Raw genomic sequence first — 26,433 nt, 5'->3', positions numbered from 1 at the left:
AGGTGTTGCCACATATGGAAAAAAAGAAATCATATAGTTGTTGATTTAATGTATCCCTTTGCAAAATCCTGATTTCCAACAAATGTTAAAGGCTGAAATCAATGGTTATATGGAGACCAACTGATCCTCAGTATCCTCTGTGGGCGTGGCTTGGGAGGCACTTAAGGTGGTTCTTAGGGGTCGGATCACACAGTATGCCACATTCATCAAAAAATCCAAAGCACAAAAACTCATGGAGTTGGAAGGGAATATTAAAAGTGCCAAGGCTGAAGCACCGAATGTTGTCTGATGGCCTCAGAGAATTAACCCGATTGAAATACAGATATAACACTATTTTGTTGCGGAAAGTGGAGTTTTGGTTATTCAGGGCAAGACAGTCATATTTTGAGTTGGGGGACAAAGCAGGAAAACATTTGGCTAGATATATAAAGCAGAGAGAGTCTTTCTCTACCATTCCCTCAGTGAAATCTTCTGGTGGTGTAATATTTACCACAGCCATTGATATTAATAATGTTTTTAAAGAATTCTATCTTGATCTTTATAGTTCCACGTCTTCGTCTACCGATGAAGATATTAGAAACTTTGTGGAACCATTAGAACTCCCTAAATTGATGACGGAGCAAAAAATTATCTTGATTCTGAGATAACCTTGGAGGGGCTTGACGAGGTATATAAGGCCCTGCCTACAGGCAAGGCTCCGGGGCCAGATGGCTTTGCCGCTGAATTTTTTTAGATCCTATGCTACAGAACTGGCTCCACTTTTGTTAGAAGTTTATATGGAAACATTAAAGAATGGGAAGCTTCCGCCAACCATGACACAAGCCCGGATCAGTCTGATTCTTAAAAAGGACAAAGATCCAAGCGAGTGTAAGAGTTAACGTCCAATTTCCCTGATCCAGCTAGACGTTAAAATATTGTCAAAAATGTTGGCTAATCGATTAAGTAAAGTTATGACATCTCTTATACATATAGATCAGGTGGGGTTTATTCAGGGCCGTAGCTCTTCTGATAACATTAGGCGTTTCATCAATATCATGTGGTCAGTGGTGAATGATCAGACTCTGCCATCTCACTTGACGCCGAAAAGGCATTTGATATGGTAGAATGGGATTACTTTTTTAAGATTTTGGAAATGTATGGGTTTGGGAGTACCTTTATTGGATGGACTAATTTACTTTATAAACACCCTGTTGCGGTGGTACAAACAAATGGATTAATTTCAGATTATTTTACTCTGGATAGGGGCACCCGGCAGGGTTGCCTTCTTTCCCCATTATTGTTCTATCTTGCCCTGGAACCATTAGCAGCCACGATAAGAAAGGAGGATGATTTTCCAGGGGTAATGGAAGGAGGTATGGCGCATAAGCTTCCGCTTTACGCAGATTATATTTTATTATTCGTCTCTGACCCTATTAGATCTATGCCTTGCCTCCACAGAATTATTCATTCCTTTTCCAAGTTCTCAGGATACAAAGTCAATTGGTCTAAATCCGAAGCTTTGGCTCTGACAGCATACAGCCCAGTAATGGTTTTTCAGCCGGGTGCCTTCCAGTAACCCAAACAGGGCATTAAGTATTTGGGTATTTTATTCCCAGCAAATATGTCTGATTTAGTTAAGAGTTAATTTTGACCCTTTAATAAAATGGATTTCAAGCGATGTTGGCAGGTGGGCTTCATTACATTTATCGATGATTGAGAAGGTTAATGTTATTAAAATGAACTATATTCCAAAATTCAAATACCTGCTACAGTCACTCCCTATAGATGTCCCCCTCTCTTATTTCAGGCAATTTGAGAGCATAGCGAAGTCTTTCATTTGGAATGGTAAGTATTCCAGATTACATTTCAGTAAACTGCATAGGCCGATTGACAAAGGTGGGCTAGGCCTACACAAGATTTTGTTTTATTATTATGTGTTCGGTCTCAGACATTTGGCTCATTGGTCGCTTCCACCTGAAAGAGCCCCTCCCTGGTTTTGTATTGAACAGGAAGTTCTTGCCCCTATTTTGCCATTGCAAAGCCTTTCTATCAATCTAGCCAGAGAAGTTAAATTACACCCAATTATCTCGCATTTGCACTCGGTATGGACAAAAGTGTCCAGAGTGTTTAATTCAGATATTTATCTAAATGATGCCTCGAGCTTATGGCTGAACCCCAAACTACGTATTAATAAGTCCCCTTTCTGCTGGTCAGAGTGGATTGTGAGGGGGGTTACTACACTCGATGACCTATATGAGAACAGCGTGTTGAGATCCTTTGAAAATTTGGTTCAACATTTTGGGATCCTCAGATCTCAGATTTTTAGGTATCTACAGCTGCGTCACTTGCTCTGTACTATTTTTGCAAATTGCATTCACCCTCCCAAAGCAGCAGATACTATAAGAGTGGTGACTACTGCTTTTGGAAAAGGTCATGAGGCATCAGTGTATTACTCCCTATTAATTCAGAGTCTGGGGGATGGAATCTCAACCACTCTCAAGAGATTATGGGAGAAAGATTCAACTTGGAATTGGAGGAGGGAGAGTGGGCTAGGATTCTAAAAAAAACATCAAGACTGCATCTAGAGACGCAAGGATGCGCCTTATGCAATTCAAGATTTTACATCGGTTCTATTGGACCCCCTCTAGATTGTACAGGCTTGGTCTTAAAAACACACCCACCTGCTGGCAATGCCAATCGAGGATGGAGACATAACCCATGTCTTTTGGGGATGTGTTGAGATCCAGGAGTTTTGGTTGAAGATTCAGAGTCTGGTGTGCGATGTATTAGGCACTTGGGTATCATTTTGCCCCAGACTCTGTATTTTGGGCAATGGGGCGGTCATCAACATTGAAAATAGACACATAAAGAGTTGGGTCTTAACCAGTGTCATGATCACCAGACAGATAATTTTAAGCAGGTCAGCTGGAGCACCCTCCTTTCAGGAGTGGTGCTCGGAGATCGGAAGGGTGGCAGCCTTTGAGGAGGGGTCGTTTAGAAGAATGGGGTGGAAGTACAATGGGTTCGTGGAGAAATGGAGCGGGTACATGTCATTTATGGATGGGTGATAATTATTATTATATTTGTTATTTGTTTATTTTTTTATTTTTTTTGTGTGTGTGTTTTTCTATATAATTTGCAACCACTGGGATGTTGTTGGGGCCAGGGTGGGGTTGGGGATTGGGAGGGGTAATAATGGGGGTTAAGACTGATTCTGTGTATATATGTTTTGTTTTTTCAGTGTTCATTTATGAGAATCAATAAAAATTGTTAATCTGAAAAAAAGTTCAATACTAAATGCAAAAGACACATTAAAATATAACACAAACATATACCCACTCTTTCTCTGGAAACCTGATATTAAAGAACTGCTAACCAATTAAGTAGAAAAGTGGGAATATCTGTAAAAAAAATAAAATAAAAATATTTGTAGAAGGTAGCGCTGTTGGCTCATGGGGACCTAGGTTTCGAATCTGTCCTGGGTCATGTCCCGATCTTGTTCCCCCTCTCTTTCCCCCAATATCCTCTCAGCCTCTACTGTCCTATTGATAAAGGCCAAAAAGCCCTTTTGTTTTATGTGTTTCAGATAGTGGATAGCAGTTTCTCCTGGTATCCGTTTGTCTTTTCATTTTAGTTATTGTAATTCATTAGGAAGAAGGAAATAACAACAGTGCACACAATACTCCAGCGACCATGGACGGTATGTGCGCATTAGCAAACCCATTTTCTCACAAACTGTACATACAGTGCACAGTGAATATGACATTTACTTATAACGCACGTGAAGCGATTTTACTTTTGAAGTCGCTCACATGCGCTAATAAGGATCAAGAGAGCAGTCTACTGACCCCTACCAATTTAGTCGGCCCCGATCACCTGCTTGGGGTGTCACAGACTGACCATCGTGCAACATTCGTGAGTCAGAGGGACACAGTTTTGATCCAGGCTATTATAATATGTGCTTTAGAGGAAAACATATGATCATTCAACAGAAAGAAAATGCTGGATTTGCACAAGTTTTGTGAGGTTTGTGATTTAAATCTGTTGAAACTATATATACGCATATTTGCAGATGGTATATAGAGGTTTTATTGATATTTGCCTTTTTATCATTAGACAAGGCATTTAATAGTTACAGGGAACTGTTGAAAAGAGAGAGGAAAATGAACTTTAAACAACATGAGCTCATACACGTCTATTGCAGCTCTGATATGCGTGACCATTTAAACGAGACTGTGTTGCACACCGTTCTAATATTATGGTACACAATGGCACGTAACAACAAAACGAACTGTGACTGAACATTTACATGTCTCAGATGGCTCCTTCGTGTGCAAGCAGGTGATTCTCTGTGTCCTCGCACCTTAAGAATCGTATTGGCAAAACGGGAAAATGCAGGTAATTTAAAACACAAAATATCTGCAAATTTAATGGCCTCTGTGATATATCAGTCAACCACTACTGATTAAAACACATTTCACTGAATGCACAGCACAAATGCAGAAATAACACAGTGCTTTATTGGGGTCATGTAATGGGGGGAACGTTAGCATGATTCTAATGGCCTTGTACAGAAAGGGGACCCATTGAACCTTTGCAGAGTCTTTTCCTGCATTATTTTGTGATAAATGGCCACGTTGTACTGGTTGGAAGACTGAAAGACTGCTCTAACTTGATAATACAAGATGATCTAGTGTGTGGGATTCCCCTTAAGATGATCAGTGGTTTATCCCAAAAGTGCTTTTTAAGCACTAAATGCGGATCCTATTTTTATAGCACGACCCTCGCGTTGGACGCATCACAAACCAGGCTTGACTGGATCGTGCGGAGCACTGAACAGCACGGCGCAGATCACAAAACCTGAATTAAACCGAACATTTTGTACTTTGAAGCACTATGGAGAATGTCAAACATCTCACAAGGCCAGAAAGACCTGACATTTTAAACAGAGCTGATAAGGAAAAGACGAAAAAACAGTGTGCCATTACTGTAGTAAAAACCAGCTTTAGTAACAGGTATGATTTGACTGAAATGTTATATTGATTCATTTTAAAACTATAAAAGGGGAAGGATAAGTCTACTTTGTTTTATTATAACAAAGGCAGTTTTATTTATAGATTTTAAATGTTTAGGCTACTGTTTTTTTCTGAAACAAAATGCTAGTTTATTTGATAGAAACCATACTTGCTTTTACCTACTCAATGATTAGCCATCCATGGTCAAACCTGTGGTAATTCTAACAAATTAAAAAGTTAAATCAAGGGCTTCAAAGCCTGGACCTCTTTGAATTATGGGCCAAGCTATCAGTTTTTCACCTGTATTAAATCTGTTCTATTCTAATGCTATTCTAGGGGGGCGTGGCTGAACGATGAGGGACGGCTGGGGGAGAATGATCGCAGTCAGCCGGGAGAGGGATAAGGTGTAGCTAGAGCTGCATTTTGAGAGAGAGAGGAGAGAGATGCACGAAGCCTGTCTGCGTGTGTCTTTATGTTTATACGTAGCTGGCTAAAAAGCAGTGTCGAAACCCAGGACTGGAGGAAGACAAGCCATCAAGGAGTCCTTGGCGCTGACTGAGGATGAAAACGCCAAGGGAGTGCTTGATCCGGTGCGTCAACCGGCATCTGAAAGTGACGGCTGGAGGGTCCAGTGCCATCGCCCGGCATCTCGGACAGAAGCAGTACAGTGGGCTGAGGACTTTTTTTCCCCATCTCTCTCTCTCTCTCCTCTTTCTCTCTCCACTTCTCACCCTATCTTGTTCTCTCTCTCCCCTCTCCTCCCCCTCGTCCTGTCCCTATTCTCAGGAGGCGGGGAAAACCATCCGGCAGTGGGACGGGCTGAAAGGGCAATATAAGGTGGAGCCGGAGCTGCAGTTCGAGAGAGAGATGCACAAAGCCTGTCTGTGTGTGTGTGTGTGTGTGTGTGTGTGTCTTTATGTTTATACGCAGCTGGCTGAAAAGTAGTATGTGTTTTGTTTTGTTATACACTGAAAAGTGTTTATTAAATATCTGATGTGGATTGTTCACCCGGTCCCCGCTTCCTCCTTTCCACATTGAGAACCTGATTTGCCATGGGGGAAAATATGCAATCATGCTCATGTTCACATTTATTAATAATGTTAACTTTTAATGAAAAAAAATGTTGTACAGGTTGCAGTAAGACAGGGGGCCAGAGTGCAAAATTGTCAGAGGGCCCAAAAATCCTAAAAGGCACCCCTGGTCATGGGTGATGAGACTGTGCAGCTGATGTTTAGTTGCACAGCGTTGTTGTTGTTATTTTAATTATTATTAAGCATGCACACTGCCAGACTGTGACTCAGTCTCTTTGACCTTTACAGGCTTTTAAAAGCTTCTACTAACCAAACCTGCACTTGCTTGTTTACACCTATAAAAAAATCCATCCTGCCTCTTTCTCTCCCTTTGTTTTGCTAAAGAGAGTTACAGCTGTGGCAGTGGTATGATCCATGTTAGAGGCTCAGATCAGAGGTGATAGTGATCAGCAGCTCATCTTATCAATACACACACAACCCATCCTGGTCAATGTGACCTCTGACCCCATCTATTTACCTCAAAACCAATCGATGATAGCTCATTCATCTGACACTTCTGTTAGAAGCTTTCTGTTTGTGTGTGGCCAGAGACCCGCACATCAACACAGATTGGAGGCTTCAGACTGAATGGGCCAATTATCATCTTTTTGAGTTTTTTTCTTGCCACTGTTAGCTTTAACTTGCTTTCTGAGTGGGGTTGCAAGGCACTATTTTTCTCTTTTCTTCTGTAAAGCTGATTTGGAAGAATATATTTAGTAAAAAGAACTATACAAATAAAACTGAATTGAATTAAGTATGTGTATAAAAAAAAAAAAAAGGACAAAAAGAGTGTGTCAGTGAGAGCCCATTAGGACAAAGGGCCAAGAGTGAAATAACTTCCTCAGGCTGACCTTGGTGGATGAGATAGTGGAGGTCCAGGTCCTTGCGACGTATAAACGCCTCCCCACACACATTGCAAGGGAAAGGATGGCTGGTGTGTAGGAGTCTAAAGCAGCAAAAAACAGAGAAAGAGGGAATAAGAAAGACTGCATCATGCAATCCCTGTAGCATATCCAACAACAAACCCTATCTGAGACATGTTTAATTTCACCCACATTTCATACAGATGCACTATTAACCCTCTGATACATTAATTATTATATCATGAATCATATTTTAACAAGAATATAATTCCCAGACTTTGCTTCAGATTCAAATCTGTCCAGAAAACTGAAGATCATGGTAAATGTTGCAGATTTACATGGTGTGTCATCAACATGCTGAATTTACGAAGACACAAGTTAAACACATAACGACATATAAAGAGGATTGTCATATAGAATTATGGGAAAGGGTCAGAGATGATCATTCACGGTTTTTTAGATGATTCCACCCTGAATGGTTAAACATGGCTTTTAAAGATTTCTTCACTATAGTCCACTCCACACCATGCACCAGAGGGTTAACATCTCTGAAAAAAAAAAATAGCATCAACTCTAAGCTGGGCTGAAGAAAGTTCATTAAACTGAGACGTGCATGAGAGTGGCAGCCTCTTTAAAAATACCTTAAGGCTGATTCGGATGGGATTAAAATCACCAGGGCCCTCAGTAATTATTGCTGACATCAATAATTACTGCTGTAAAATTCTCAATACTGTGAGAATTTGTCATCTTTAACCAATGTCCTCAGGAAAATGACTTGCAGAAAACAATTAAATTTTTTCTATAAAATTACTGACATTCTAATTGAGAAAGTAATTTCAGCAAATTACTGACATATGCTTAATAGTTGTAAACAACCACACCGTTTATCTGCTTTCTCGTCCTATTAGCTGTATCAGTGTACTATAAAATGAAGAAACTCAGCTAATGCTATAGAGATAACAGGCCTGTAGAAATGCAACATTAATGAGCATTAATGCTATACTATTGAACATTACGCAAAATCCCGTAAAGAAGGCCCATGTGAATAGGGTTTAAAATAACTAGATAAGCATTATAATCCTAGATAATTATTATTAAAAAATTCAATATTCAATTCTAGGTAAGGGTTAACCCTAACCACCACAGAAAATAATTCTGCTCTACAAAAGAGCTGAAAAGTGGAGCACAAAACCAAAACACTCCAACATGTACAAAAACACACAAACCTGTGACTCTGCAGCTGGGACTCAAACTTGAAGCTGGCTGGGCACTCTGGGCAGATGTGCACACGCCCATCATTTGGGGATAGTGTCCTCCCTTTTCCTCTGCCTCTGATCCTTCTTTGCTGGGTTTCCCCCGTCTGGTGAATCAGCATATGGCGTTTGAGTGAGGTAGCCTGGAAGAAGCGCTTATCACAGAAGGGGCAACTGAACAAGCGGGATCCCCCATGAGTCAGTTGGTGACGCAGCAGACTGGCTGGAGAGGGGAAGCTCTTCTTGCAGACTTTACAGTTAAAGAGTTTCTCGCCCGTGTGCTGGAACACATGCTCACGCAATAGGCTGCGCCGTGTAAAGCCCTTTCCACAATGCGGGCATTCGTGAGGCAGGGCAGTGCGCGACCAGTCCCGGCTCAGCTTAGCAGGGGCCTCGAGGGTGGCGTCTGCTGTTGATGAAAGAAACATTTTGTTACAGTCCTCAAGTAGATTTTTGGAATATTTCTACTTTATCCAAGTATAAATGGTTCTGTTGACTTACTACACTAAATTTTGAAACGAAAATGAATACTTTAACTCTGATACATTTCCCAAGACTTTATTTATTTTAGAAAATATGATAGCTGCGAATATTAGCTGCCGGTGTCTCAGCAGCACTGATGTCAAATTTGCGAATGCATAGTTTTTTAGAGTGGTTTCATTTCTATGAATCTGACAGCCCATTCGCAAAGAGGTCTGGATGATTACTTTGCAGAGTGTAATTATGAATAAAAACACATAAGTGCCCTAGCCTAGACAACGCACAAATGGTTTTCCATTTTTAACAATACACCTCACTAAATTTATCATTTTATTTCTTATTTTTTAACCAATATTTATGTAGGGTAGGACATCATCTAACTTAAAAACTTAAATAGCCAGGACAAACTTTTCCTTCATGGTAACATTATTAACAGTATCACTTATTTATGATTAAGGCAGTTTTCCCTTAATTCAGTTCTGCATTGTACAAAGCACTTTACAAATTTTAAAAACTCCTTCTGATTGGTCAATAACCGCATTCTACGGGTACATATATTTTTGCATATACAGTACTGTTAAAAAGTCTTAGGCACATAAGATGTTTCACAAAAACATTTGTCTTAAGATGGTTATATATATCATCAGCTTTAGTGTATCAATGGGAAATATACATTTTAGATGTCTCCTAAACATTTCTTTTGCAAACAGAAGAACAGGGAGCCCTGCAACAGATGGCAAGGCCCCCACAGAGACCCCCACTGAACATCGAGTCAGTCTGGGATTACATGAAGAGACAGAAGCAATTGAGACAGACGAAACAGATTGAAGAACTGTGGCCAATTCTCCAAGAAGCTTGGAACATCCTATCAGCCAACAACCAAAAAAAACTGCATCCAGGTTTACCTAGGAGAATTGGTGCTGTTTTGAAGGCAAAGGTGGTCACAACAAATTTTGATTTAGCTTTTTTTTTTTTTATGCTTACTGGACTCTTGTCTGACGTTAATTGATAAATTAAAACTATTAATGGCATACATTTTGGAAGACATCCTCACTATGCAACATTTTTCGCAAGTGCCTTAAACTTTTGCACAGTACTGTATGTGGTCAAATATTTATGCATATGCTATATTCTATTTTTGTGCAGTATAAACTGTATAATTGCCCATTGTCCCTGACAACCACATATCACTATGTAAACTCTTTCTTCTCACATTAAATCACTTTAAACTCAAACAAATCTTTCCATAAAGGTATATCAAGTATGAATGACTATTGGATACTTATTACAAAACAGACCAGAACCATGACTATAAAGTTACATTATCATTTAATAAAACGGCCCAATTTAAAATCATTGTTATAATATGTGAGAGAGAAAGAAGCATGTAAGGATCTAGTAAGAACTATTTGGAGTTAATCAGTGTTGTGTACACTCAGTCTGACCTGGTTGTCTGAGGGGCATGTCGTCTCTGCATTTAACAATGGAGGTGAGAGCTGAAGCAGGGAAGAGCCTAAGTTTCTCCTCAGCAGAAGGTGTTTGTCCTGCAGGTCCATTCTGACGATGCTCTCGGCGATGGTACAGGAACTGTGTGGTACTCATAAACTCAGCCCCACATTCTGTGCAGGTGTGCAATGCCGCCTCCAGGCCATGCTTGGTACTGCGGTGCTTTGCCAACTCCTGCTCTATGGGGAAACAGGATCCACACTGATGGCAGAGAAAACTCTGTCCTTCAGTGCCTGAGGAGGACGCTGTAACAGGTTCCTCTGCAGAGTTACTTTCCACCTCTCCTTGATTCTCTGAAATGACAGCTTTCTCGGTCTCCACGTCTTCACTTTGCTCTCCTTCTATATTACAAGTGATCATCTCCACTCTTTCTTCCTCATTTACTCCAGTCCTTTCTTCCACCATCTCCACAATGTTGTCCACCAGGATCTCACTATTCTCCATGCTCACAGTGCCCTCTATTGCATGTTCTTGGTCATTCTGCAGAGCATCCTCTCCTCTCATTTCATTACTGTGCAGCTCTACCTCCACGTGTGCTACAGGGGTCTCGGTTATTGTCTGTTCCAGAGTGGTCACCTCCATTAGACTCTGGCCTTCCCCTGCCGTGGCTAAAAGCAAGAGTCCCTCACCTGGGGCCTCAAGCACAGCTGTGGAGAACTGTTGGATTTCAAGTGGGGCCTGCTTGGGTTCACCTTCCACCTCTTTGCGGTGCTGCCTGCGGTGATAGAGGAAGAGTGTGGTGTTGAGAAAGCCCTCTCCGCATACTGTGCAGCGGTGTATGGCATCCTTCAAGCCATGCTGAATCTTGCGGTGAGTCACGAGCTCTGGAACCGCGCTGAAGCTCTGTCCACACTCCACACACAGCAGGCTGGATGGGGGCTTAACCTTCTTCTGTCCCCTACGCCTTGTCGCAGGGCTGTTCTCTACAGCTGTGGGCTCCACGGATGTAGCCTGATCGACTGGGGCCTCTGGAGGTTCACTCTGTAAGTCCTGCTGAAAGGTCTCAGGTGTCACTGTTTTTTCAGAAACCTCATCTCTTGCCACATTTTCTTGAGAAGTGTTCTCCATTTTTACTTCAGGCAATCCTCTCTCTTCATTCACCTCTATCTGTCGGTGTGCGTGCTGTTCCTGCTCAGGTTCCTGATCTTCTGGTTGACTAAAAACTGTTTGGGCTACTTTACCATCCGTTTCATGGCTCTCTCCCTGGTCTCCTCCAGGTCCTGGCCCTGTCTCAAGGCAACAGCCCGTCTTGCGGTGCTGCTGCCACAGCGACAGAGCATCAAAGAGAACCTCACAGTCAGCACACTGGTACAGAACGCGTGGAGCATCACCTTGAAGAGCTTTCTTCTGTCCTAGCATAGAAGACAAATTCATAGTTGTCTGGGTCTGAGGAACTGACACAGACTGCATTGCCACCTAGTGAGAAGAAAGAAAACATTCACAAATAACCAATTATATGGAGAAATCAAAGTTGGTCAATGCGATTTTCATAAATTCTTCTCCTGGGAGGTCAAGAACATGTTGGGTCCAGCACCAACACCTTTTGACCAATGAATTTCTATGACTTTTCCAGTCAATCATAATTACTGGATAATGATTTTTTTTTTTTTATCATTTTATAGTTATATATATAATAATATATTTTAGAGTTGATAATAACTAGGAAAATTTACATGACTTTTTCAAGCCTGGAAATTCATTGACCTGCACATTGAACAAGGTCTTTAACTTTTTATATACACTAAAAATAACATCTTCCAGAACACAGTCAAAGAGAAGAGAGTCCCAGCATGACAATAGCTCTCACTGAGTGTAAAAACCCACTTAAGATATTAGCTCATGTCACACTCAATCAAGCTACCATTTGCCTGCGGGGGTCCATGTTACCACCATCTGATGCAACAGGCAACGACAACTTATTTAATTGACATGGCATAAATGTTTGTGTTCACCATGCAATTTTTAAAAATAGTTTAAGCACCCGCTTAAGCCAACTTGATGAGAGGGTATTAAGAGCGAAGAGGATGACTCAGGGATACAGGGAGGTTTGACTGAGGACAGCCATAAACCAGATGGACAGATGCACTTATGTACTGCATTTTTTAGATAAAAGCAGATGGATTTCTAATAATTAAGCAAAAGAGACAATGACACTGTGAACAGACATCCAGTAACAGGCCAATCAGATCATTGGAATGGTCAAATGCACTTTTTTGGCCAAAAAGCTCAGCAAGATATTAACAAACTCAGTTGGTTATGTCTTAAGTGACTGTAAACAGACAGGACAAAAAGAATTAGACTTTTGTTAAAATATTGTATATGTTCTGCATTAGGTCTTGCAGTGAACAGTAAATGCAAACTAACAGACCAGCCACTGTCGATCATACTGAAATAATAATTTCAATTTCGATTTGCTCCTCTCAGAATCACTTCTTTATGGCTACAAATAAACTTTTATTATGCAGGCAAGTCATATGGACCACTAATATGATGCTTCATGGTGCTTTTTTGAATTTTTGAGCTAGACCGCCACAGTACTTATTCACTTTCATTATATGGAAAATTGTGTAGAATATTCTTCAAAAATTCATATTTTGTGTTAGACAGTTGAAAGTCATACGGGTATGAAATGACATGAGTAAGTAATGACAGAATGTTCATTTTGGGCAAACAATTCTTTTAATATTAATCAAACAATATTGAAAAACAGAAAACCACCCACTGTACTTAAAGGGATAGTTCACCTAAAAAAGGAAAATTATCTCATCATTTACTCACCCTCATGCCATCCCAGATGTGTGACTTTCTTCTGCTGAAAACAAAGATTTTTAGAAGAATATCGCTGCTCTGTAGATCCATACAATGCAAGTGAATGGTGACCAGAAATTTGAAGGTCCAAAAAGCATATAAAGGCAGCATAAAAGTTATCCATAAGACTCCACTGGTTAAATCTATATCTTCAGTAGTGATATGATAGGTGTGGGTGAGAAACAGATCAATATTTAAATCCCTTTTTTTTTTTTACTATAAATCTCCATTTTCACTTTCACGTAATTCTTCTTTTGTTTTTGGCAATTTGCATTCTTTGTGCATATTGCCACCTACTGGGCATTGAGGAGAATCTATAGAAGAAAAAAACAGATCTGTCTCACCCACACTTATATCGCTCCTGAAGACATAGATTTAACCACTGGAGTCTTATGGATTTTATGGTGCCCTTATGTGCTGTTTGGAGATTCAAAGTTTTGGTCACCATTCACTTGCATTGAAAGGACCTACAGAGCTGAAATTTTCTACTAAAATCTTTGTGTTCTGCAGAGTAATTAAAGTCATACACACTGGGATGACATGAGGGTGAATAACTGATGAAAGAATTTTAATTTTGGGGTAAAATATCCCTTTAATCTATTTCTTTGTTCTTTTTTCCTGACTGTTTATTTGGATAATTACTTAAACATTACAGGGTTTTTGTGAAATGCTTTAAAGCTACCTTGTTTTCATTTAATTTGTAAACATTTACACTATATTTAACTTTTAAATAAAGTAGCGTGTTCAAAAGCATATTTTTCTCAAAACTGGTATTGAGAATTGGCATTAGTTCCAAGTACTGAAATTTGGGTATTGTGGTTACTTTAAGATGCTTTATACTGCATGTTTTTCGATCTGTAGTTCTGCACATGATGGCATTTTCTCATTTGATTCATTTGTTTTTTTGAGTGGTGATTTACTGCTTGTTTAAAATGCAGACAGATGGAAAATGTCTTTTTCAGCTGTGACTAATAACTAGCTTGAAGTGAGCTACTCCAATCATTATAAAAAACAGTCAAGCATTAATTCAAAATTGACTGTTTTCACAATAACTGGAGTAGAAAGTACATTAACATCAGAGCATGAAAGACAGAATCTCAAGTGCCTAATTTCCCCCTTGCGGTGAAAAGGCAAATTAGTAGTTACACAAAAAACAAAAAAAAAAAACATTTCGGTTCACCATTCAGGCTTACTGGAAGATGCTCTTTAAATTTCTTAGGATAATTCTAGGAACAAGATCCCGGGGTTTTAGAGGAATAAAATAGATTACATTTTAACAGACTTTCAGGAGCAGCATATGTTAATGCTCCCAATTTAAAGATAACATGGGGTAACACTCCACAGAAAAGGACTTGAGTAAAGACCAATGAAAGAGAAGTCTATCTCATCTGACTTTTAAGAAAGAGATGGCTTCCAGTGTGGGCTGACATGTTTCATGACAGAAAGATAATGTCCTAAATTTGGGACAATCTAAGGGTGAGCTTGTATGATGATGGATGTGTGTTTATACCTGTGGCAGGCCAGCAGCGGCAGCGGCCGCCTCAATGGGTGTCTCATTGTTCACGAGATGGGGATTCTCCGCAGTGCAGTTAATCTGATGCGCAAGCACTTCCTCTAGCGTGGGAAACTCCTGATAACAGGGGAAACACATGTACACTGAAGAAGACTCCATGGCTGCAAAAAATAAAATAAAAAAAGTTTAGGTAAAAACAAATAATACAGTGAATCAGTGTCACATTTATAAATAAAAGCAATGCAAACAAAAAACATTTAAGCAAAGGTAAAAATTTATCTTTTAGTTTGACATTAGCAAGGCAGCTTCCACACACAAAAAATAACAAATACAATAAATAAAAAATAAAAAATCACTCATGACTAATAATGCCCTCTTTTGATTAAAAAGAGAATGTACAAATAAAAAAAATATATATTATAGCACATTTCCATCATTCCAAATAAAGAGATTTATAATTTAACATTAATCTTACAACAAGGGAGGAAGGAGACTGTTGGATAAGAGTTGGAGTCTTAATCTTGAGGCCTCTTAAGAGTGTCTTGGTTTGGATAACAGTCTTGGCCTAAGGTCTCAGGTTAGAACCCAGTCTAAAATCTATAAATAAATATACAAATTTCCCTTGATCTTTTGAGCTAAAAGAGTTCATCGAACTATGAAAACAAACTGTAACTTTCAGAACTCATAACTTCCTCCACAGTCCAAAAAGAGCATTTCTTGAAACCAAGCTGCAATAACATGTTCTCAAATTTCTGACGTCAGATAAATGCATATCAAAATATGAACGCATTTCTGCCCACATGTACATGTCAATGATGAATGATGAATAGAAAGCAAGTGATCGCTAAAATGTCCTGTAACGGCTGGTAAGGACAAAAACTACAATTAACATGGCAGAGACACCCTTTATGGCTTATTCCGTCTGTTTAGTATATGGCATTAGTCCTAAACACCAGAAGAACTGTTACTTAAGGATGGGGAAATCAAAAAATATATTGAACTTGACAGCAATATTTGTGATATTATAGTTTCTTTATGCAATAAGATATATTGGAGATAAGTGGTTAAAGTTGCTTGCTTAGTTTCCAGTTATTATGTTCATTTATCATAATTTTGAGCTAGTTCAACTGTGATTTGTAAGTGAAAGCAACAACATTTTATGTCACAGTTTTTACCTCTACTTGCAACCGGTCAACTTAACTAAAATTTTTGTTTACTCATTGTGAAGAACACTTTTGAGATTATGTTTTAAGAAACATCATTACTTCCCAGGAACAATTTCTTCCCAGCAACAATTGATTGAACTTGTCAGGGGTTAAAGTTTATTGTTGATATTCCTTATATTTGTGGTAATTTTAACTCTTGTTTGAGTAGACCTTAAATGAATAGTTCATCCAAAAATGATGATTCTCTCATCTTTTACTCACCCTTATGCCATCTTAATCTCATAAGACTTTCTTTCTTCTGTGGAACACAAACAAAGATTTTTTGATGGATGTATGATGTGTGTGTGTGTTTGTCCAAGTCAATGGGGTCCAAAACGGAGCATTTGCATGTTTCAGTGAGAACTTTCAGCTATATTCATGCATCAAGTCTCACAAGAACATGCAAATACATATGCGTCAAGTGCAAGGATGCATGAACAAGCTTCTCTCATAACCGTGCATATGACAGCTGAGGGGAGGTGAAGCTTTTTGGTGAATAAAGACTGGATTTTTTTTGGTTTCTCACTCAAAGCAATCGTATCGCTTCAGAAAACATGGATTAAACCACTTGATTTGAATGGATTACTTTTATGCTGCTTTTACATCCTTTTAAGAGCTTTAATATTTTGGACCCAATTTATTTACATTGTATGGACAGACAGACATAATATATTCTTCAAAATATCTTTGTTTATGTTCTGCAGAAGAAAGTCATACGAGATTGACACTGCATGAGGGTGGGTAAATGATGAGAGAATTATCATTGTTATGTTAACTAGGCCCTTTCCTTCAAGTACTTAAAGGAAAATGTAGGGGAGAGTGAGGCTAAGTGTCACACATTTCACTCCAGTGAATATTCAGTTTTTTGTTTTGTTTTTTAAGTTAATTTCTGTATACATTTCATAAAGCCATGACTACTAAAATCTATTAACATTTTCACAATTTTTGCCCAGGAAAAAAGATAAATTTTATTACACAGAAAACACATGTGTGTAATTGGATTTTTACTCAAAACCTAACTGTTACTGAGATATAGCCCTTGTGACAACTAGCTCCATCTTCCCAACTGTTAAGAGATATTTCTCATTCTCAGTGCTCCAAAAAAAAAAAAAAAAAAAAGAAGTTAAAATTAAACACGCTTTAAGATAACAGACACCTTAATTCAAATGTGTTTCTTCCTTTACCGACTTTTTCAAAATTCCAACTAATTTGATTTACATCACTGGGTAGTGTATGGAATTGGAATCTTTGAAAATAAGTATTGGTCTTGGTGGGTCTGGTCTTGACTACAATGCCAAAATCAGTAAAGAATCAAAATAATTAAGAACACAATGTCTTTAATGTGGTCTATAAAAGTAAAAAAAAAAAAAAAGAAAGAAAAAAAAAAAGATATAATATTATAAAAAATCCAACTATTGAGGAAAGTCAAACTTTTTGGGCTGATTCACAATGCATGCCACACCTCTATAAGGCAACAGACAAAGGATGGACTGAAATGCTTTAAGGGTAAGAGGAGGTCTGTGTGAAATAACAAAGATTCATTGCCAGATGACAAGTGAAATGTCCTTACACATTATCAGTTAACATGAGGGGGCTGAGCGCTACATGATGTCTTAACCGAGGCAAAACAAAGTCACTCTCATTTTTTTGACTCTGCACAACACATGGAAAAAACCTAAATCAGGAATTACAGTTGAAATGTCACAAAATAATCTTATAGGATTATCCCAGGTTCAATCCAATTTAAGATCAATGGACAGCATTTGTGGCAGGATATTGATTACAACAATTTAAAAAATTACCTAAATTAATTTTGACTTGTCCCTCCTTTTTTTATTCAAACATAAAAAAAAAAAAAAAAAAAGTATACTTCCAAAAAAACAATAAGGTTGTACACACACATTTAAAACTACGAATCACTCTCCACTGCCCCTCCCTGAGAGCCTTCTAAAAAAGCTAAATAGCTGCCCCATTTTTTATTAAATAAACCCAGGTTGCCCAGCCTTCTATATGACATCTCCTCAAATGCCGCCACCCTGCCCATCTCTGTGCACCACTCTCGAAATAAGGGCGCTCCAGCCGACTTCCATCCCCTAAGAATAACCCGTCTGCCTATCATAACACTGGTCAGGACCCAACTCTTTATGTAAATATCCCCTATATTAATGACCGCCCCACTGCCTAAAATACAGAGTCTGGGGCAAAATTAAATCTGAGTGCCAAATACGTCACACATAAAACTCTGAATCCTCAACCAAAATTCTTGGATCTTAACACACCACCAAAAAACATGGGTTGTGTCCCCATCTTCTGAATGGCATCGCCAGCAGGTGGGTGTGTCTTTAAGACCAAGTCTATACAATCTAGAGAGAGTCCAATAGAATCAATGTAAAATCTTAAATCGCATAAGGTGCACCCTTGCATCTCTAGATGTAGACTTGATGTTTTTAGCATCCTAGCCCACACTCCCTCCTCCAATACCAAGTTTAAATCTTTCTCCCATAATCTCTTGAGAAAAGTTGAAGCTCCATCCCCCAGACTCTGAATTAGCAGTGAGTAATACACTGATGCCTCATGACCTTTTCCAAAAGCAGTAATCACCACTCCCAGAGTATCTGCTGCTTTAGGGGGGTGTAAACTACTCCCAAAAATAGTGCAAAGCAGGTGGCGCAGCTGTAAATACCTAAAGAACTGAGACCTGAGAATCCCAAAATGTTGAACCATATTTTCAAAGGATCTCAACACTCCACTCTCATATAGGTCTCCGAGCGTATTAACCTCCCTCACAATCCACTCTGACCAACAGAAAGAGGACTTATTAATACATCATTTTGGGTTCAGCCATATGCTCAAAGCAACATTTAAATAAAATGTCCTAATTAAACAATCTGGACACTTTGGTCCATACCGATTGCAAATGCGAGATAACGGGGTGTAACTTAAATTCTCCGGTTAGTTTGATAGAAAGGCTTTGCAATGGCGAAATAGGGGCAAGAACTTCCTGTTCAATACAAAACCAATGAGGGGCTCTCTCAGGTGGAAGCACTCAATGAGCCAAATGTCTGAGAAATAATGCATAATACTAAAACAAAATCTTGGGTAGGCCTAACCCACCTGTCAATCGGCATATGTAACTTACTGAAATGTAATCTGGGATGCTTACCATTCCAAATGAAGGACTTCGCTATGCTACCAAATTGCTTGAAATAAGAGAGGGGGACATCTATAGGGAGAGATTGTAGCAGTCATAGATAAATGTAATGAAGACCACCTGCCCACATCGCTTGAAAACCTTTTTATTAAAGGGTTAAAATTAACTAACTAAATCACACAAATTTGCTGGGAATAAAATACCCAAATACTTAATGCCCTGTTTGGGCCACTGGAAGGTGCCCGGCTGAAAAGCCGTTACAGGGGAGTAGGCTGTCAGAGTCAAAGCCTTGGATTTAGACCAATTAACTCTGTATCCTGAGAACTTAGAAAAGGAATTAATGGAGTCACGTGACACCATGCGAGGTTCGGACGTGTGAACGGCGAGCTCTGTGCACTTTGCTAATTTTAACACTATTAATAGTCATAAACTGGTGAGATTCGATACACTCTGTTCCATAACTGTTCTAGGTGGACAATATGTCAAAGAATTTAAAATCCTAAGGCTCTGGAGACATTAAAAGACACTTACGTGCTCAAGCTGACACCACCAAGCAGCAGGCCCGAGCCCGGAGTCGATTTGGTTGGAGAAATGAGGGAATTTTGGCGAGAAATTTTGAACATGTCGGCAATGTTGACGAAGGTCGTTGCTGACTTGGAGGATCTTGCTGTAATACGTCGATCGATCACTGCCATGGAGATGAAATTCACTGAGGTGGTTACAAGAGTGGGGGATGTCGAGAAATGGATCGATTATCTGGAGTCATCGGAGAAGGAATTATCGGCTAATCCACTAGCAACCAAGGTGGATTTGTAGCATGTCTGGGAGAAGTTGGAAGACATGGAGAACTGTGGCCAGCGGAATAACGTCCGTATTGTTGGAATTCCTGAAGCCGAAGAGGGTCAGGATATGGTGAAATTCCTTGACGGGCTCTTTCCGAGTCTGCTCGACATAACAAATTTCTGAGATCATCCGATAAAGATCTTGTGTTACACGAGGCGAGGAGTAAAGAAAGGCTTTCTTTGAAGAACCACAGCATTTTCTTGTTCCCAGACATTGCAAATTCGACAAGTGAGAAACGTGATCGATTTAAGGAATGCAAGAAACTCTTAAATCATCGGAAGGTCGCTTTGCACTGATGTTCCCAGCCAAATTGAGAATAGATGCTATGGATGGCCGTAAAAAAATTCACATGTCCCCAACAAGCGATGTCCTTCATAAAGTCAATGGACTAAGTTATTTTGTGGTACTCATGTTGCAGCCGAATGGACCGACTCACTGAACATCCACTTGACTGTCCGAGGAAACTGTGTGCCTTTTTTGTTTCTTTTTGTGCTGGTTCCGCCTAGTGGCTGGAGTTTGTTTTGTGGAGTAACACTCCTTCGGGACAGTTGTGTGGATGAATCTGCACATTCTTTGTGCTTATGACTTCTATTGGCTGGAGTTTGTTTTGTGGATATTTCTTGCAAGTCACTGGAGTGATTAGGTCATTTGTTGCACTCATGTAGCAGCCAAATAGGCCGGCTCACTCAACATTCATTTGACTGTCTGAGGAACTGAGCACCTTTTTTGTTTCTTTTTGTGCTGGTTCCGCCTAGTGGCTAGAGTTTGTTTTGTGGAGGAACACACCTTCGGGACAGTTATGTGGATGAATCTACATGTCCTTTGTGTTTATTCTGCCTATTGGCTGAAGTTCATTTTATAGATTATATTTTGTTGTGTAATTCTGTCTCAAAATTTGTATAGAAACACCGGACTTAGGCAATCCGAAGGCAAAGTTGTTTCGGGGGCTCTCGTAGGCGTACATGAACTGTTTGGGTTTAGAGGGATGGACACCAGCTGGCGCTGTCGTGCGCGGGGTTAATGCGCATGTTTTTCTTTTTTCTGTTTGTTTGGTTTGGGGGGAAGTTTGGAGTTTGATTGTTGCTCTAATGTTGTCTTTATAATTTTGTTTTTGACACACAATCTATTTTTCTAATATGTCAAATGTTAATATGAGTGGATTGTCTCTCTTCACATGGAATGTGAATGGGTTGGGGCCCCCCATAAAATGAAGTAAGGCTATTTGTCTTCTTGAGCGTAAGAAATATGATATAGTGTTTCTTCAAGAAACACATATTTCCCCGTAGGAAGCTGAACATTTTTGGAAGATATGGGGTGGACATGTTTTCTTTAGTGTTGGATCAAGTAAGAGCAGGGGAGTTATTAGACTGATAAGTAAGCATCTACAATTCAAATATCTCAAACAGATTAAAGACAAATTAGGAAGAGTCATTATTGTTTTGGCAGAAATTCAGGGGGAAAGTCTTATTTTGACTAATATTTACACACCTAAAATTGATGATCTGGGCTTTTTTATAGATCTTGAAGGGATGTTGCAAGCTGCTGGCACCCCTCATGATATAATATTGGGAGGAGACTTTAATCTTTTGATGGACTCAGTCCTTGCTCATAGTGAAGCAAAAGTGTGTAAGCCCCCTAGAGCAACACTGACGCTTCACAGGATGTGTAAAAATCTTGGTCTTACAGATATTTGTAGACTTTTGAACCCATCTGGTAGGTACTATATTTTTTTTTTCATCAGTCCATAAGATTTATTCTAGAATATATTTTATATATATATATCCAAGTCCCTAATTTCATCTGTTGCTGATTGCTCAATTGGAAACATTTTAGTCTCAGACCACGCCCTGGTGAGTTTAGAGGTATTGCCACATACGGAGAAAAAGAAATCATATAGTTGCCGCTTTAATGTATCCCTTTTGCAAAATCCTGAATTCCAACAAATGTTAAAGGCTGAAATCAATGTTTATTTGGAGACCAAGTGGTCCTCAGTATCCTCTGTGGACGTGGCTTGGGAGGCACTTAAGGCGGTTCTTAGTGGCCGGATCATACAGTATGCCTCATACACTAAAGCATCCAAAGCATGAGAACTTGTGGAGTTGGAAGGGAATATTAAAAGTGCCGAGGCAGGTCTGAAGCACCGAATGTCTTCTAATGGCCTCATAGAATTGACCCGATTGAAATACAGATATAATACTATTTTGTCACGGAAGGTTGAGTTTTGGCTATTTAGGGCAAAACAGTCATACTTTGAGTCGGGCGACAAGGCAGGAAAATTTCGGGCTAGATATATAAAACAGAGAGAGTCTTTTTCTACCATTCCCTCAGTGAAATCTGCTGTTGGTGAAATATTTACCTCAGCCATTAATATTAATAATGCTGTTAAAGAATTCTATCTTGATCTCTATAGTTCCACGTCTTCGTCTACTGATGAAGATATTAGAAATTTTGTGGAACCATTAGAACACCTTAAACTGATGACTAAGCAAAAAAATTATCTTGATTCTGAGATAACCTTGGAGGAGCTTGGCGAGGCAATTAAGGCCTTGCCTACAGGCAAGGCTCCGGGGCCAGATGGCTTTGCCGCAGAGTTTTGTTTAGATCTTATGCTACAGAATTGGCTCCATTTTGCTAGAAGTTTATAGGAATCATTAAAGAATGGAAAGCTTCCGCCAACCATGACACAAGCCCAGATCAGACTGATTCTTAAAAAGGATGAATATACAAACGAGTTACCGTCCAATTTCCCTGATCCAGCTAGACATTAAAATATTGTCAAAAATTCTGGCTAACCGATTATGACATCTCTTATACATATAGATCAGGTGGGGTTTATTCGGGGCCGTAACTCTTCTGATAACATTAGGCGTTTCATCAGTATCATGTGGTCAGTGGCGAATGATCAGACTCCGGTCGCTACCATCTCACTTGATGCCGAAAAGGCGTTTGATATGGTAGAATGGGATTATCTTTTTAAGATTTTGGAAATGTACAGGTTCGGGAATACTTTTTTTGGTTGGATTAAGTTACTTTATATACACACTGTACCAGCACAAAAAGATATAAAAAAGGCGCTCTGTTTCCTCAGACAGTCAAGTGGATGTTCAGTGAGTCGGTCCATTTGGCTGCAACATGAGTACCACAAAATAACTTAGTCTATTGACTTTATGAAGGACATCGCTTGCTGGGGATATGTGAATTCGCAAAGTCTGGGAACAAGAAAATGCTGTGGTTCTTCCAAGAAAGCCTTCCTTTACTCCTCGCCTCGTGTAACACAATATCTTTATCGGATGATCTCAGAAATTTGGCCAGAATTGATCAGGGCCTGTCTCCTTTCGCGGATCGCTGAGCCGGAACCCTGTGAACTCGCTCGATTTCCAGTTTATGGCCTGCCATGTCGAGCAGACTCAGAAAGAGCCTATCCAGGAATTCCACCATATCCTGTCCCTCCACTCACTCCAGGACTCCCACGATACGGACGTTATTTCGCCGGATACGGTTTTCCATGTCCTCCAACTTCTCCCAGACATGCTCTCCGATGACTCCAGGTAATCTAACCATTTCTCGACATCCACCACTCTTGTAATCACATCAGTAAATTTTGCCTCCATGGTGGTGATCAATCGACATTCACTGCAAGATCCTCCAAGTCAGCAATGACCTTCGTCAGCACTGCTGACATGTTCAGTGCATTTCCCGCACCTCTCTGACCAAATCGACTCCCAGGCCCGCGGTCTGCTCGGGGGTGTCAATTTGAGCACTTAAGTGTCTTTTAATGACTCCAGAGCCTGAGGATTTTGAATTCTTTGACATATTGTCCTCCTAGAACAGTTATGGAACACAATGTATCAAATCTCACCGGTTTATGTCATAAAAAGTATTAAAACTAGCAAAGTGCGCAGAGCTCGCCGTTCACACGTCCGATCCACACGTTGTGTCACGTGACCCCCGTCCCTCATTTTCTTTAAAAAAATTTGGATTACAGTGAGACACTTACAATGGAAGTCAATGGGGCCAATCTGTGAATGTTAAAATACTCACCGTTTCAAAAGTATAGCCACAAGAAATAAACAATATGCATGTTAACATACTTTATATGTGTTACTAATATTTTCTGTGTAAAGTTAGAACCGATTTTACAACGTCATTGCCATGTTATGATTTAAACAACTTAACAGCTCAAATAATACATTAGTTTTAGCAGAAGAATTAATGCAAGTGCTTTTATAAAATTATAAGCTTCACATTTCTGCCTTTAAACCCCCTCAAAATTGGCCCCATTCACTTCCATTGTAAGTACCTCACTGTAACCTTGATTTTTGCCTTTTTTTTCTTTCTTTTTTTCTTTAAGAAAAGGGATGTCTAAATTATTTTTTATAGTGATCAATATTATGCCACAAATGCTGTCGATTGAGCTTAACTAGTTTTGAACAATTCTTCTACTCCTTTAAGTACAAGTGTTGGTCAAGTTCATCCTGACCCATAATAAACATACCACTTGAATATTAAACAGAAACAAAGCTGCATTTAAATGCATGCAAGTCCAACAAAAAACTTCTATTGGATATGAAATGATCCAAGTGAACATTTTGTCTTCCTTTTTTTTTTCATATGAACAAGAGGTGTTAGGGTTGAATTTTTGAGATTGACAGTCTGAGTCACCATTCACTTTCATAACATCGCTTTCAATTACAGTGAATGGTTACTGTGGCTGTCAGCTTCTAACATTCTGCTTAACATCTACTGTGTCCCACATAAAAAATAAAGTCATAAGGGTTTGGAACAACATGAGTTACTGAAGACTGAAATTAGACTGTTCATTTCTGGACGAACTAACCCTTTGATAGCATGTGAAGTATAGGCCTACGTAAGTATAAATATAGACTATAACTTGGCACTGCTGGTACGTTTTTCAATTATAATGATAATACAGTCGCACCAAATTTGTGTTAACTGGAGAAGCTGGAGGGACAGAAGTCCGTCTGATCACAGCACCCCTCATCAGCTAAAATTCAGCGCGCACAGGACAGGCTAACACCATTAGCCATCAGCCTCAGCTAACGGGCTCTACTGGCCTACCAGCTGTTAGTTACACTACACAACAGCATACGTGTGATATATATATATTTACAGAGCTGCACTAGTCGTTGTAATCGACAGTTATGGATTCAAATTAGTGCCGCTGTGTGTGCTCGGTCGCGCTAAAACACTCAACACACACAGCGCGAACGAGCGAGAAGCGCCGAAGAAGGACAGCACGCGCTTCTTCGGTGGTATTCTGGCGGATTCTGCACGTTATTGAACGGTAAATGTCTCCCCCAGTTGAGACTCCGAGACACCAGATGTTCTTAAATGACCAGAACTGTTGATAAACCGATATTAATCGCAAAAAACATAAGAGCCATATGATCAAATAAACAACTCACCGATTACGGCCTTCTCCTTTCGTATCTGTCACAAAACGTGTTTGGAACGTCGCAACAACCCGCGACGTCATTGGTGCAAAGCGCCTTTCAAATCCACCAATAAAATTTCTCTAAAGTCTAACGTCAAGCGTACTTGCAAGAATGCGACTGGTTTTCTACTGGTCAACGTCAATATTTCAAGAAACAGTTCTTTATTTGTTTCCGTTGTCTTTATACAGTGTTTTATTCAGGCTTTATTCACATTAGATGTGATATTTTATTTTAAATATGACATTTGCAAACCAAATTTCTCACATTCTGTAAACGAAACAGAAAAAAGTATTTGTAATTTGTGTAGAATGATGTTATGAATGTGATGTGACAATGTACAAATACCTCTTTTCTGTGTTCTGTGACACTGAATGAAAAGGTCAACATAGATAATGAAGTAAATTGTGACAGGAGTCATTATCAAAATATGATGACAAACATGTCCCTTGAATTTTCTGTCATGAAAAAGATTTCAAATAGTCAAGAAAAACCATTTAAAAGTCATAATTTTATAACCTAACCTTTAATTAAATAATATGAAATGGTTTGTCTCTGTATTGTTTTACAAATTGTTTAGAAAATATATTTGAATTTGTCAATTTCCTGAAAAAAACATTATCCCCTCAACTGGTGCACCAAAAAGTTATTTTAACTGCAGTTGTTTCACATTGTTCATTTAAATGTGTCATTGGTGTCACATTGTTTCATTTTAATGTGAAAGACAGTTATTTAATTTAATGGCATAATATATTGATTTTTTATTATTATTATTATTCTGATCAGTGGTGTATGTTTTTTGGTGTTATTGGCACCTTTCTCTTTTAAGAGAATTTGTCCCTGGTTTTATTGTCACTGGTGTTACAACCCTTGCATCATTCATGAAGCAAAATTAAATACTACAATTAAAAACAAGTCAAGTTGTGCTTCATGAATAAAAAATAATCTCAAGATGTTAAAAACTGTTTACTCTCAGCTTTTATGGACAAAAACTTGACTGAATTGAATAATTCAATTTTTGTAAGTCAATATTTTTTGAGAATGACCCATTGAACGGAAATCAAAATTTAGTAATGAATATTAAACGTCAAACAACAGTTAAGCCTTCGTTTCATCCTGCACATATATTTATACTCCACCAAGTGTATAGAATTCATGCAGATTAAGGTATCAAATTGCTAAAATACAATAATCTAATTTCCAATTCTGCAACTTTTAACATCCTGGCAGTTAATTCAGAAAAGTTTAGCATTTATTTACACACTAAGATTTGTATTCCTGTAGGCCTGTGCCA

General features: G+C 39.1%; 1 protein-coding gene across 3 annotated transcripts in view; it reads right to left on the bottom strand.

The window, feature by feature from the left end:
• LOC127453945 (zinc finger protein 585B-like) overlaps positions 1–25,178 on the bottom strand; it is a 31,702-nt gene extending 6,524 nt beyond the window's left edge. Inside the window, exons 1-5 of one of the 3 annotated variants that reach the window (XM_051720775.1) lie at positions 25,113–25,178; positions 14,485–14,648; positions 10,106–11,582; positions 8,154–8,589; positions 6,916–7,010 (exon numbers count right to left, since the gene is read on the bottom strand). In XM_051720775.1, coding sequence (XP_051576735.1) covers positions 6,916–7,010; positions 8,154–8,589; positions 10,106–11,582; positions 14,485–14,646 — 2,170 coding nt within the window. In that variant the 5' untranslated portion in view covers positions 14,647–14,648; positions 25,113–25,178. Of the gene's footprint in view, positions 1–6,915; positions 7,011–8,153; positions 8,590–10,105; positions 11,583–14,484; positions 14,649–15,914; positions 15,992–25,112 lie in introns of those variants that run through there. The other 2 variants (XM_051720774.1, XM_051720773.1) reach the window with 2 other exon arrangements.
• Positions 25,179–26,433: the final 1,255 nt, after the last annotated feature.

The sequence above is a fragment of the Myxocyprinus asiaticus genome, chromosome 16, assembly GCF_019703515.2.
Source record: "Myxocyprinus asiaticus isolate MX2 ecotype Aquarium Trade chromosome 16, UBuf_Myxa_2, whole genome shotgun sequence".
NCBI lineage: Eukaryota > Metazoa > Chordata > Actinopteri > Cypriniformes > Catostomidae > Myxocyprinus > Myxocyprinus asiaticus.
The sequence above is the reverse complement of the archived record's forward strand: the minus strand, read 5'-3'. Positions and strand labels throughout refer to the sequence as shown.